At 43.2% G+C, this 15,000-nt stretch overlaps 2 protein-coding genes across 2 annotated transcripts in view; both read left to right on the top strand.

The window, feature by feature from the left end:
- Positions 1-103, top strand: part of tmsb1 (thymosin beta 1) — a 5,630-nt gene extending 5,527 nt beyond the window's left edge. The window contains exon 3 of the mRNA XM_042074203.1: positions 1-103. This exon is cut by the window's left edge and continues 506 nt beyond it. The gene's annotated coding sequence lies outside the window, so the exon portion shown is untranslated.
- Positions 104-8,399: 8,296 nt separating this feature from the next.
- zgc:66447 (SLAIN motif-containing protein-like) overlaps positions 8,400-15,000 on the top strand; it is a 33,511-nt gene continuing 26,910 nt past the window's right edge. Inside the window, exons 1-2 of the mRNA XM_042074188.1 lie at positions 8,400-8,672; positions 8,939-9,567. Coding sequence (XP_041930122.1) covers positions 8,667-8,672; positions 8,939-9,567 — 635 coding nt within the window. The 5' untranslated portion in view covers positions 8,400-8,666. The remainder of the gene's footprint in view (positions 8,673-8,938; positions 9,568-15,000) is intronic.

Consider the following 15,000-nt stretch of genomic DNA (forward strand, 5'->3'; position numbering starts at 1 on the left):
GCAAGTCCTCTGTATTTGGTGCCATTCTGGATGAGTTGCTCTAAATACCATGTGAAATGATATTTTTGTTTTAATAAAATAATAAAGAATGTTTTAAATTGAATCCAAGTATTTGGTTGTTATTCTTGAGAAGAGACGTAGTTTAGTCAGTTAAAGGTATGTTTTTATGTAGCTCATTTTTACATCCTCAAATAATTTTGTTGATATGTGGTCATATGAACACACACCTGTTGTTCCTACAAGCCTTCCCAGACACTCACTATGTGACCTGATACCCTTTGGTCACATAAGAACTGGCATTACAGAACAAATATTCACAAAAAACACAAATAGCTAGCATTCAAGCTGTGATACAAGTCTATTGGCTAGCTCACTGGCTTTGGACAAACACTCCTCAATACCTCTTTAGTCTTATTGTACACACACCATTCGCAAAATGAATAAGCTGTCAGCCACAAAGGAAGAAAACAGTGTTATGTGTCAGTACACAATAAAGCAGAGTGTCTGCAAACACTTTCCAGTGGCTACGAGCCGCACTGAAGTATGAGTCACTGACATTTTAATCAGATGAAACTATAATGCTAATGTTGTTTTAAATCCCCTTGTTTATCCGCTCTCCTAGAGGGTCATTACTGGGCTACACCCAGAGCACAATAGCGTAGTGTGACCAGGGGCCTTGAGCCAAAACTTTCTGGGCCCGACCCCCACCGCAAGCCACTGCTCGGGTCAAGCCAGGCCACAGCCCACTACCCCAGTCTAGACCTCCTATTGTAATGCGAGACCAATAACAATTCCACATGTTCGCCACAGGCCGACAAGAAGTAAATATTTACTGTGTGCGGAGAGTCCGTATGATTGCAACATTGTTGAAACCCCAAGTGTCATGGAGGGGTCATTATCAGATTCCAATCTACAGTATCTGCAGTCTAGCGTATCTGAGTTAGCGTGAAGTTTTCCTCAACAGAATAGAATGCAGTGGGTTACAACAAGTCTGCTCTGTTCGCATAGTTTCAGAGAACAGAGAGACACTATCAATTATGAGCAGAGGAGACGCTTGTCTGAACTTCAGAGAAATAAAGCCTGCCTCAACCCATAGCTTGGTGCTGTGAATGTGTTGATAATAAAAAACATCTTGTCTCTTGTCTCAAGAGATTTTGCAATATTTGTGCCATAAATTCCCAAGGCTGCTACGTAACTTTTGTAAATTCCAGTTTTCTCTGGATGCACACACTTTCTCACACATCAACCCAGCGCACTGCTGAAATGCTTCCCTGTCATTTACAACTCTGAAGCTGTGAGCGACTTCCACACATAACCAAATGTTCTCAACCGCATATTATCCATTCCAGGTGTACACTATCAATGACTGTTTTAGATAATTATGTATTAGATAACATTCAACTTTCACTATCAAAAGCTGTGATGTACTGTACTATGATTTGCAATAACCACATACAATGAGTTGAAAGCAAGTGCATTACAAGCACATAATATAAGCTACACATTGTTGCCGCACAACCAGAAAATGTGCAGGTGGCTCAGTCTTGGGAGCCAGGTCTCAGCAGGTCGCGAGCATTGGCTCCGATCTCTTCCCTCCCTCTACTCCCCTTGGCAGGCGCTTGGCAGGGTGTGGTTGGCACACATGCCGTGTGTCCTCTCGACTCAACAAGACTGAGAGGCCGATAAAGGCAAAGAACAGTGTGCTACCTTACTACTACTACTACTAGTGGGAAAGGTGTGGCCACACACACACACACACACACACACACACACACACACACACTTCGGTTTAACTAAATATATTGAAGGTAAAACTGCACACATTTCATGTTTGGGCCTGTAGCTCACTCAAACTGTAGGTATTGAATTATTTTATATTCTGCATCTCTAGGTAAAACTAAATCTTCTGGTTTTAGAGGACTAAGGCTATGGGTGTGTTGCTTAAGTAATCTGTGTTCAGAGTTGAGCCTGAATTATTCAGACAGATGCCTGTGAGAGAACAGTACAGCCCTCACTCACTCTCTCTCTCTCTCTCTCTCTACCTGTGGTCTTATGCAGGTACTTGCATGTTGAGGGATTAGAGTCAGAATCTTCAAGCCCATCTGGAATTCCTACACCTGACAGCCCCTGAGCAAAGCCATGCTCCACACGTCTGGAGCAAGCCACAACCTCGTCCACACACACACCGCATGCTCCACACGTCTGGAGCAAGCCACAACCTCGTCCACACACACACCGCACGCAGAAACGTGGGGGTTGCACTTTTTTGTTTTTCCTTTTTAAAATTCAAGCCTGTGCAAACGTGTCTGCGACTGTCCAGAAGGGCCAATGCTCATGGCTGATACTCTTTTTTAATGCTCTTAAGAGGAGTTAACGGGGTGGAGGAATGCTGAGGCAGATGAGCAGTATCCTGGCGTACGCACAGCACAGACTATCTGAGGGCAGGGCCTGCAAAGGAGGAGGCTGAAGGAATGTGCTGGGGCCGGGTCTGTTTAGGCTGAGACACACACACACACATATACATGAACACACACACACACACACACACACACACACACACACATATGAACACACACACACACATATACATGAACACACACAAACACACACACACACTCCTTGCACAGGGCCTGGCCAGGCCTGTACGTAACACGTGGGCAGCACCTGGGGAGGTGAGTGAAAGATAGAGGAGCCACAGGCTCCTGCGTCAATGTAGTGTGTTTGTGTGAGAGAGAGAGAGAGAGAGAGAGAGAGAGAGGGAGAGAGAGAGTGAGAGAGAGAGACACAGATGAACAAATTAACATAACACAAAACACACAATTGCTCACACAAAATGCAAAATGCCTCAAATCTCCAGCAAAATGACACACAACATTCAAAATGTCAACACATCTTTACAGTAAAGCAAACATTCACCTCACATTATAAACACTTTCGTCATAATATGACATTTTGGATACATCATGTACACACTGTTGCTCAAAACCTAAAGCTCTTCTGTCTTTCATAGACTTTATGTAATTCCATACAAGAGTGAAAGTTACGGTATCTACAGAGAGAAGTTGAAATGTTAAAACCAAAAATAGGGATTTTTCCCAAATAATTTGCTGTGAATACAGTATTTTACAGCCAGCAAAAAAAAAAAAAAGTAAAATACAATGACCACCAGAATTAGTTTTGAAAAAGTTGATTTTGCCTAAGACGGAATTGACTGACTACTATCAAATTACTTTGCTTCTTCCAAAGAAAAGTGTGTGTGTGTGTGTGGGGGGGGGGGGGGGGGGGTGGGTGGTTGTGTATGTATTCATAGGTCTATTGAAAAATGTATTGAGCTAATGGTAACTTGGGGAGAAACAAAAATAGAGTACAAAAGACAATTTTTACATAAAGTCGAACATTACTGTAAGCTAAAGTCAGATTACTGTATCTGCATTGGTTCTGAACAAATCCTCTAGGAGCAGATTGAAAGGGTCCATACATATAGACTATAGACCTATACTAAGGCAATGATTGGATGGTGTTCAGTAAAGTAATGACTGTTTACACATGTGAAGAGAGAGAGTGGAGCACTGGTGATTTAGTGTGGCATTTTGATGGGTTGTGTTTGAAAAATGAAATCAAGTTACTTCCTTTTAGATTTTTGTGTGTTAAGTAGAAAATTGTGTGTGGTGTTTTCCAAAATGTGTTTTAGTAAATTGAAAACTGAGTTAAACACAAGAATTAGTGTGGTTTTGCAGATTTGGTGTGGGGTTATGATGTTTGGATGAAATGTTTAGAAAATTGTGTGACAAGCAAAGATTTAGTGTGTAAGCGGTTGAAAAACACTGTAAAGAGATTAAGTGTGTACAGTAGCAGGTGAAGAGTGATCTGATGGGAGCTCCATGCAGAAGCTGCCGGTGCCACAAGCACTCTTGTCCTGCGGCTCCAGACCCAACCCTAATGCAATGTTTCCTAAACACAGCTGGTTGTTTGCGTCCTGTGGACATGGACCCTGGGCATCTCCCTTAACCTGGAGAACCAGGCAGCCATCTGACTATGCAAATTCAGATACAGTTACATGCGGTTGCATTTTTAAGTTGAATGAGGAAAATACTCTTTGGCTATTCCTCTCCACTAAAATGGCAGCCCAGGCACTTTTCCTCGATGTTTGGTGTAGATGTTGTGCTGCGGACAGTATCTCTTTGTCTCCTACATGGTTTGTGTCTCCATTCGGGCTGCACGCACCGAGATGCTTATCTTCCTTGCTGTGACTGTGGCGAATAATTGGAACGTGTTTGGTGCCAGGGCAGATACCATCAGAGACTTGTGAGGACCACAGCAGCGTAGCCGCACTGATCCAGCAGGTCTGACCACAAGAGCCACTCGTCTGCCTCACACACACAACCCTAATCCCCCTCGTAGCTCACACACCATCAGTGGGAATGTAGACCCACGGGGCTCTTTGGCACAGCTAGCACTAACCCAACACAGTAGGCCTATTGACCAAAGATTCTAGAACAGAGCTCTTTTCTAAAATCTTTGGTATTGACTAACCATCTCATTCTCTTTGCGTCTAATGCCTGACATTCAGTTTGATGTGTCCATCTGTTTTGCTGGTTTAATTATACAGCACTGTTGTCTGATCTTAGCGATGGCAGGATTATTCAGAGAAACAAAGAAAGAAAAGAAAAACAAAACTGGTCAAACTGGATTTTTTTTTTATGATCTCTGATGTTGGTCACAGAATTTGCCTGTGTGTATTTTGAAAACTAACAGGTGTGATGCCAAAGTTAAGTCAACCACACCGCACTCTATGGCTGAAAGCAGACATGCCCATCCAGTACCGGTAGATCAGAAAGGCACTCTTATAACTGTATATGTACTTATATTCCTAGTGCACACAAACTGTAATTAAATGTTAACAACTGGCAACAGTTTGGAAAAAGAAAGACACCAAAACCTGACTTATTTTTAACACTGCCGCGGGTCCATTCCGTCCCCTATGCACTTTCTTCACATATGTTTCACACTGAAGGGCAGCAAATGTGGGGAGTCTATGGTGAGAACACAGAGCAGCTATACCTTCTCAAAAGGTATAGCTATTCCCGTTCCCATGCCTTCTGTCAAAAAGTAACCCACACCCAGAACGAGGACGCAGAGTTGACAGAGGTGGAGGAGGGAGATATAGAGATGAAGGCAGATGCATGTTAAAGCATGTTAACACATTTCATACACTATCTGGTCCCTTGCTCTCCTTCCCTGTCATTGGACACATTTACTCAGAAGAAGCAAGGTCAGTAATTTCCCATGTCCCATGCTTATAAGATCATATAGGAGAAATCACAGCTGTCTCAGTGTGTCTCTCACACACACACACACACACAAACTGTACACACACACACTCAAACACTGTACATTGATAACCACAATGTTTGCCGTTATCTTAAAGGAGAAACACACCATGCTTGGGCTCTCCATTGTCACCAAGGCAACCAAAGATTCCACGTTGCAATTAAAATATCTGAGCAACAGCAGAACCCGTGGGTGTGTGGTAGTTACTTTGGCAGCCTGTGCAAGAGGTGTGCCCACAGATCGACTCTCACAAAGGTGTGAGAAGGGCCTCTGCATAAGGATTGCCAGAAATCATTTAAAATCATTTCCAGCTTATAGCTCCTGATAGCATTATCCCCCTCACACACGCACACACACACACACACACACACACAGACACACACACACACACACACACACACACACACACACACACACACACACACACACACGTACAAACACAAGCCATGCCTGCTGAAACAGACCTTCTTGTAAACACTCGGAAATTCCAGTGAAATATCTACTACAGGATTTACAAAGGGTGTGCATGATCAGACTCGTCATTCTGTATTATGCAGCTATGTACACACAATGCTGGCTACACACACCATATCTGCATTAGCAGATATGCTAGATATTTCTTTGATGAAGCGAAAACAGTATTTATCTGTCAAGGAGTAAAAAATTATACTGCTGCGTATTCACACTCTAAAATGCTATTACTATTGCAAGTCTACTAATGGTAATTACACTGTAACACTGTTCGTTGCTACCCCCCTTCATTTACTGTTCGCGGTCAAATTTGACCGAACAGTTTTAACTGCTCTTAAATACCAATACCATGACAAAAAGTATTATTTAATAGAACATTATTGTAAACAGACCCTTATTAGAACATTAACATCTACATAACGTGTGTTTGTGTGTGTGTCTGTTTATGTGTGTGGGTGTGAGTGTCTCCATGTGTGAAAATGCATGTGTGTGCAAACATTGGTGGTTTTCCTGCACATGTGGCAACATGACAACATGAACTGTGTGTGTGTGTGTGAGTGGGTGTACATGGGTGTGTGGGTGGGTGTGTTTCTGTTCACCCCTATTCACGTATGTGCGTGAATGCCTGTGCGGACATTGGTGGTTCACACGTACAAGTGGCAACATGAACTGACAACATGTACTGAGTGTGTGTGTGTGTATGTGTGTCTGTGAGTGGGTGTAGAAAGTAGTCAAAATAAATTCTATGTGTTCAAAAGCCTTTTGTGAAGGATATCATAAGATCTTGAGGCAATCTGATGAAAAATGCCATATTTATGGTACAGGGAATGAGTAAATCTGTCATTTTTGATAGGAACAGTGTTAGAAGGTTAAGTAAAAAAAAAAAAATATGTGTTAAGTAAAAAAAAAAAGTTCAGTAAAAACAAAAAAAATGTTTCCATATGTGTATTAATCAAAATCAGAATTGTCTACCAAAAGCACAATGCTATGCAGAAGTGAAACAAGGAAAAAAGCAGAATAAGACACATACAATACGACTCAGTAACTGTGAGAGTATGAGAAACACGACAGAATGAAATAAACCCAATGAAATATAGCTTAAAAGTTAAGTACAGGAATATACAGTATAAGTGCAATAATGAAAGTACATTGCAGAGTCCAAGCAATGGATGGGTCTATATTAGTAGGGGTTGCATTGTCACATACAGTATGTGTGTGTGTGTGTGTGTGTGTGTGTGTGTGTGTGTGTGTGTGTGTGTGTGTGTGTGTGTGTGTGTGTGAAACTGCATGTGCCTGCATGAGTATGTGCTGGGAAGGGGTATTGGCGATGATGCCAGGTGGGAGTTAGGATAGTGTTGTTGAGCAGAGTGATGGACTTCAGCAGGTTTCAGGATTCAGCAACTGTTTCATGGTGATCCTGATCCTTGATGAAGCAGAACCTGTGGTCAGATGACTAATGAGGCAGTATGAATCCACTATCTCTATTGTTTGTCCTTTACAGGCTACTGTAGCAAGATAGCGGAGCAACATGCTGGACTCCACGTATGGCGATCTACTAATGGGGGACGTAAGGGTGGGTGTATCCTGAAGTCCAGGATCATCTCTCCACTCTAGTCCATTTCACATATTCGGCTCAGTGTTGAAAAAATAGAGTGATAGGCCTAAATGGATCAGCGAACAGCAAGCAAGGTGTTAAAAATGACAAACATAACGAGACTGCTGCAAAATGTCATGTTTATTGCAGGACCTTTTTTGCAGACCCTTTTTAAAAAAAAACAACAACAACAAAAAAAAAAAAAAAAATATATATATATATATATATATATATATATATATATATATATATAGTCCATCCCTGCTTTAGAACACATGAGAATCAGATGCGTCCAACCTGCTATCTAGAACAGAATTGTAGATTTTGCTGCCATCTGCTGTTGGCTGTCTGCTGGCCGTTGGGCTAAAATAGATGTGCTCTGAGTTACCTACAGATGGCGCTAAATTTACAGGTCTAGCGTGCTCTCTGCAAATGGGCGGGTTTAAGCTTCTGATTGGTGTATTCCTTGTCGTTAAGGGATGATAGGCATCACACCTCTGTAGTAACAGTCAAGCTAGTTAGCTGAACGATAGTAGCCACTTAGCTAGCAAAGTTAACTAGCTAGCGTTTGCAGATAGATACCTTGCGATAAGGTAACAGGGGGATTTGCGCGATTTTTTTCTCCGATTTACACTGCTTGTTCGGCCACATTTTACGAAAATGCTACGGTGACCGAATCGATGAAAAACAAAGCAAAACCTCGTCAACGTTAATTCAAACATCCTCCGAAATTACAGATCACACACCGGTGGTAGGTTTTGTTTTGCTGTTAGCTTTGCTGCTAGCTAAATCGGCAGTTAGATAGCATGTCGAGTCTGTTTTCTATCTACCAAGCAAATAGTCAAGTAACTAGCCAACTAAATAAGAGAGCATCTGCATGCGTAGATTATCTGAGCTTCAGATTGTGGACATTATGTAAAAACGATTCGCTTGCAGCTGAAAGGTCCTGCAGTTGACTTCCCTTGGCTCAACAGTGACTTTTCTTTATTAACATTGGTCGGACAGTTTGCTAGGACGTTACATGATTGATTTGTCGGAATGTAGTGTAGGTCATTGATTGCCGTATTTGCCTGATTAATTTAACTTACTACATACAATTACAAATGTTAGGCCATTTGATTGTATTTGTGTCACGTTTAGTTTCTTTAGTCATGCATGAGAAATTGCCACGCTGCAAAAATGACGTTTGTTTTTCAAACTTATAACGTTATATATAAACGGCAGCTGATTCGTTCATGTGAGGCTAACGTGTGCCTCATGGTTGATCAACATGGAAGTATGGTAACATACTGATTTGGTTGATCGCTAGCTCTCATGTAACAGTTATTCTTAACGTGTTTCTCTCACTTGCTGCTTGGGTTTGTAATTGGGCAACGTCTCCGTGATCCAAAGGATCTCGTGCAGGTCAAAGTTTGACGATATGTTGGAGTGCTGTTGATTAATCCCTCTCAACTTGGTTATTCAGATGTGGCTTTGACTTTGCATTATTTTCCGAATAACCTTAGAAAGCACGCTAACATTACCAGTCCGTCTGTTTCACAGGAGCTGGGGAGAATGGTGGTTCCGGACAGTGGAAATGTGGTCCAGACAGCCGACAATGGCGGTAGTACCAGCGGGCACATGGCTAGCGCGCAGCCCGGCTTTGAAACCGAACAGGACCTTGCAGGGGTGGAGCTAGAAGAGGTCCGCAAGTTGCAGGAGCTAGTGCGGAGACTGGAAGTCCAGAACCAGACCCTGCGCAACAGGGGCACCAAACTTATCAACAGCAACCTTACTTCGACTGGTACTGACATAAATAACCAAAGGACACTTGGCGAGGGAGTTACAAACTCTTCCGTTACGACGGAGGACGGAGGTGAGGTTAGCGCCCGAGACTTTGAACTGTCCCCCCCGCCGGACAGTAGTAGCAACAGCATCGAGGACATGTCCCCGCTGCCCGAAGCCTCAAGGCTAGAGGACGAAGACGATGAAGAGAACCCGGAGTCCGCCGGCTTTCATCTCACTTGCGCTGGCGGCAACACAGAGGAGCAGCCACAGTCAAGTCCCTCTCTGGAAAGCTGCGAGTCGGAGACGCTGGGTGGGAGCGATGCGGTCATGGACCACTCTGCCCTGGACGATGTGGATGTGCTTGATCTGGGGGACTGTGTCGAGGCAGAGGACGAGGACAGCTGGTAAGTCCCTATTGTTACTGATCCAGTCTGATTTGAGTTTAAAGATGGTCCGGATACTTTGTCGATGTTTGTCTTTGACACCTTACAAGGCTGCATCTGCAGATGCACTCCAGATCCGTTAACTGGGCTCAATAAAAGCTATGTTATGTTTTTGGGAAGGAATGAATAGCCCCTCTGTGCAGTGGTGCCCACATTTAGCCAATGGGGTTATATTTGCACCCTTTGAATAAGACACATCAGAGCTCTGTGACTAGGGATCTTGGCAAGCTGAGTAGGCCAACTGTCGATGCTATCACTAAAAGAGTCAAACCTATTAAAGCCCTTTTAGTTGGTCCACTCAGACTGGCTGAGTTGCTTCCCAGCAACTTTTGCCTTTAACGACAACAGTCCAACTGATGTCAATATTTACAACCCCACTGAAGGCATTTCCCTTGCCATTGTAAATGATAAACTGGAAACTATTAACATTAGTATCAGCTAAAGAGCTCCTAAAAAGTGCATGCCTAATTGTAAGTTTCCTGAGGTTCTGGTAAGACTTCCTGAAGGCAGCCGCATATCAAAGAGCATTTGCCCAATGCAAAACACCAACTTTGTAAGGTCAGGCTTCATTGTGACATGCACAGAAGCACCCCTTTGCATGTTTGGCTTTTGCATACAGCATTTTAATGTGTTTTTAATATCAGCCATTGTTGGTGGTATTAAAAGTGCCCTGATGTGGTGATGATGCACTTTCATCGTTTTTTTTGTTTTGTTTCCGGGGCCAATCAGCATTAATTAAATGCTTCCTGAGATTCACTGTGTGGCGTTGTGGCCGCTGGAGAGTTTCTGCTCCAGTGGGTCCTCGTGCTCTCGTTTCAGCCCTGCTCTCACAGCAGCTCCGCAGTGAGCACACTCAGGCTGGACTCGTCTGGGAGGAAACCCATCTCTGTCGTCCTCCTACTTGTGTTAGACAATCTAATTGGATGATTACATTGAACCTTTAGGAAGGGTTGGGGGGGGGGGTGGGTATGTATCTGTCGTTGAGGAGTGTGTTAGCGGGCCCGCTGTGGCATCGTGGGAATATAGTGTAGCTGGGCTGTTTTTGTGTGTGTGTTTGTGTCCCTCTATGGAGGCTCTGAGGGAGCACTGGATGTACAGATCACAGCACTGCAGCTCTGCACCATACAGCATCATATGATTCACTAAGCATCCTGGGAAGTGGAGCGAGCGAGTGAGAACAAGACATGCAGGAACCGAGAGAGAGAGAGAGAGAGAGAGAGAGAGCGAGAGAGATGGTAAGTCAGAGAGAGCAAAATAGAGAGATGAAGACTAGAGCAAAGGGAGGGTAAATGAAGGACAAGAGAAGATGGACAGAGCTGGGGGAGGAACAGAGGAGTGTGGGCCTCTGTTTGTACGGAGTGCCCACTGCCCAGTCAACGTGATTCACCCGAGGCATGCCACAGTCCTGCCATGTGTGTGTGTGTGTGTGTGTGTGACGGTGTTACTTGAGAGCCGGGAGAGAGAGTGAGTGCCTCTTCCCCTACTGGGCATGTCTGCTTGAAAATGCCAGTGTACTTGCCAGTCTGGAAGTCAGAAGAACATCAGTTTCTTTTTCTTTCATCCAAGGAAACCCCAGCAAGACCGATTTGAAAAAGAAATCAATTAAGTTGTAAAATTACCGGCATTGCAATATTGCCATACTATTTCTTGAACAACTCACAAAATGTAGACATGCTACAGACCAGCTAATTAGCAAGAATGCTGCTAAATCCAGTGCAATCCATTTTTAATCCATATCTCTCCCATGCATATGTAATGAGATGACGTAGCATTAATGTTTCCCTTAAGCAATCCCCACACAGTTATCCCATAATTCCATTTTTGCACTGTCTGTAAACAGGTAGGCCATTGTTTGCCTGCTGGCCAATTAGCAGCTTACCCTGGGTTTGGAATGGCAGAGGCAGCACAGCACTGACTTATTCTCAGTTTCACATCATTAGCCTTCTCCCATATGCTATGCGTGGGGCAAACACAACCACAGCACGGGCTAATCCGGTCAGCCCCACTAAGCCGCTTTGACCAGACCCTGTAAACTGCTTTGGGTGGACTTAGGCCACATGTGATCCTGCTCTTTCTGATTGGTACTGGGTGTGGACAAGCTGTGTGTGTCTGTGTGAAGTGTGCACCTTTGTGTGTGTGTGAAATGTGCGCGTTTGTGTGTGAAGTGTGCACTTTTGTGTTTGTGTGTGCGTGTGAGAGGTGTATGGCAGGTCGATGGGTCAGGGGGTGGGCGTCACCTCGGGTCAATAATGGGCAGACAAATAAGGATTGAGCCAAGAAGCAGACTGAAAATGCCGCATCCTGCGAGGGTATGAACTGGGATGAGGCCGTGTAGCTGCAGTAAAGCTCAGTGATTTACATGACTTCTCATGGCACTACACAATTTTGGAAGTGAGATTATCAATTTGAAGCATGCAGCCAGTGAAGAATCTACTCCTAAGAGTTAGCCTACATTTTCCATCCTATGTCCAAGTATGTAAAGTAGCCTGACTATTTTCCAAAGTCACACTATGTAATTCAAGTTGTGCTTCTATCTGATAAGCGAAAAGAAAGTGTGGCTTTAAAGTCCCTGAAAATCTCAACACATATCCAGTTTTGTTTTTCACATCACAGAAAAAAGGGTGTCATTAAACACTCAGTAAGATCTGAATGAGTAAAAACATTGACCATTATGTTAAATTAATTTTCAAAATCAACATTTGAGGGATGTATTTTTCTACATGTAGCATAATAATTTTCTGGATGCAGCCACGACAAGTTATGCTTCATGTCTGAGTTCAGCTTGTATTTGCAGGAGTTCTGTTCCGTTAAAGTGCCAATCTAACAAGACAATGAAGACATCTCAGAATGGCGTCTCCTTTTGCTTTCCCTCCCCCCACCAGGGGGCATTTCCCAGATTACCTGCGAGTTTCTTATCCAAATAACACGGTAACTTCTTTCCTGTGCATCAGCTCTGCATGTTCATGACCTCAATTTTAACATAGCTTTACAAAAACATTCATCATGGAGCCATATCATGAGATATGAGGTATTGGTGGAGCCAGTCTCCCAGTGTTCTGTTACTCTGGAAAATAACAACAATGCTCACATGAACAGATTGCTTCAGTTATTTGATGTCCATAAAAGGCAAAGTGAATGGTGGTCCATGAAGTGCTAACTAGGTGGTCTCCTCTAGGTGATACCTGCAGACCCTTCAATAAGTGGTGTGCATTCCGAGTGTTCGGCTTACCTCCTTGAAACACACCTGTATTACACCTGTACTAAGAATGGATAATAGTATAAGTGAAGAGACATAATCAGGTTTGTTGTTATGCAAGTGAAGATGTACGACCGGCTCTGCCTAGAGAAGCCCGGCGTGGCCGTGGATTGCGGGATGCAGTGCTGTGAGCGACTGGGGTGTTGTGGGTAATAGGCTGCAGTTCAGCTGAAGGCTCACATCCCGGATCTGATCTCACTGTGCTTAGTGCTCACTGTCGCAGTGGAGATTCCTGTCCAGGGCATGCCAGGTCTCCGTCTGTGCTTTTGGACTGACCCTCCTTCTTTCATTCTCTCTCTCTCTCTCTCTCTCTCTCTCCTCTCTTTCTTTTGCTCTCTCTCTCCTCTCTTGCTCTCTCTTATTTATCATCCTCTTTTCCTATCTCTCTCTCTAGAGAAAGGGGAAAAAAAAACAGGAACGATGACCTCAATGCAGCGCTCTATATTATTGTGTTCATCCCAGCAGGAGCTGTGTGTGTGTGTGTGTATATGTGTGTGTGTGTGTGTGTATATGTGTGTATGTCCCTGTATGTGTGTATGTCCCTGTGTAAAGGGCTGGATGAGCTTCGTCTGACAGGGGCTTTTGTATGGATGACACTCCCCCCTCGCCGATCCCCGCCACAGTGGCTTTGAATAGGCCTTTTGATGAACTTGGCAGCGGATGTGCTTACTGCTGCACAGCTAGGCTATGTATGTTTGGTTTGGGCTGAGAGACGTGACGGGTCTCTTTTTGTGTCCTCACCAAATTATTTTACATAGGCCTACGTACAAAGTGTATTAGATAACACTACATGATCTAACCTGTTATACTTCAAATAAGTTTTGGGAAAATAAAATATGTTGCCTTATTTTATAATTTATAATTTTAATTGTATTTTAAGTTTTGAAATAACTCAGGGACTTTTGTCCTGAAAATGCAGTTAATTTCAACTCCTTCAGTGTAACAACCTAAGAAGACCATTATGAAATCATAAAAAAAATGTATAGTCATGTGTTAGTTTGCAAGATCATCAAAATGACCCCTGAAGACCTCTGTGATGCATGTAAGCATGTTCAGTTGATCTCTCTTAAAAATTTTCAATCATTAAGCCTGCACCTTTTTATGGTGTGGTAGCTTGAGTTTCAAAAGTGCACGTCACTCAGTGAAATGCCACAAAGCACTTCTTTTTTTTTAAATGTAAAATATTAAGTTAATATACTTTTTCTAGTTGTAGCTTTTTCTAGAAAAATAAAAAAGGGTTGTACTGTACAAACAGGAAATGAATACACACCAATAAGTGAGGGCCGAGATGCTAGCTATTGGGTTAAGTTATTGAGGACGGGAGAAGTTAGAATTATAGCCTATGACTATAGTGCTTTTCACTTTGTTGTTTAGTTTAGGGATTTTGACAAGAATGATGCAGACATAACAGATCGCTCCGTGGACTACTCACATGAAGTGAAATCTGACTGAACGGAACATAACAATCATGATGAGTAACTTATGTTGACTTATGTTGAAACATTTAGATCTGGTGACCTTTGAACTTGTGTGCTGTGTAGGCTGCTCATTTCCTTAAAGACCATGTCTTTCTGCATCTAAAGCAGTGTAGTGCCTAAGCTTAGACCTTGTCTGTGTTAGAGAGAGAGAGAGAGAGAGAGAGAGAGAAAGAAAGAAAGAAAGAAAGAGTGAAATCCTCACAGCTGACTCTAACACCACGTCGTAACTATGCGATGCGAGCGAGCCTTAGTGACAAAATAAGTTACATTGTTACATTGTTTTTTAATTGGAATGTCCTAAACTGAATCAGAGTGTTGTGCACCGAGATGTGGCGCGACGTTTTGGGCAGAACTTTTGTTCCTATTTCCTTTCTGTCGCTTAAGTTGTTCTGCTGTTTTGAATGTGAAACATGACAGACTTGGTGTGGATGGAGAGCATTCAATGCTACACGGCAGTCGCTCACTCGACTGCAGTTTGGATAAGTGTGTGTGTGTGTGTATGTGTGTGTCCATCCGAACCTGTCTCTTCCAGTTAGAGAGGCAGAGTCCCCTACAGCAGTCTTTGTCAAATGCTATCTATTATGAGTGTGACCACCTATGCTGCCCATGCAGTAGAGACTAGACAACTTGGAGAAGATTTGGGGATTTTGGAAGACAGGA

This window comes from Alosa sapidissima, chromosome 20, assembly GCF_018492685.1.
Source record: "Alosa sapidissima isolate fAloSap1 chromosome 20, fAloSap1.pri, whole genome shotgun sequence".
Classification (NCBI taxonomy): Eukaryota; Metazoa; Chordata; class Actinopteri; order Clupeiformes; family Clupeidae; genus Alosa; species Alosa sapidissima.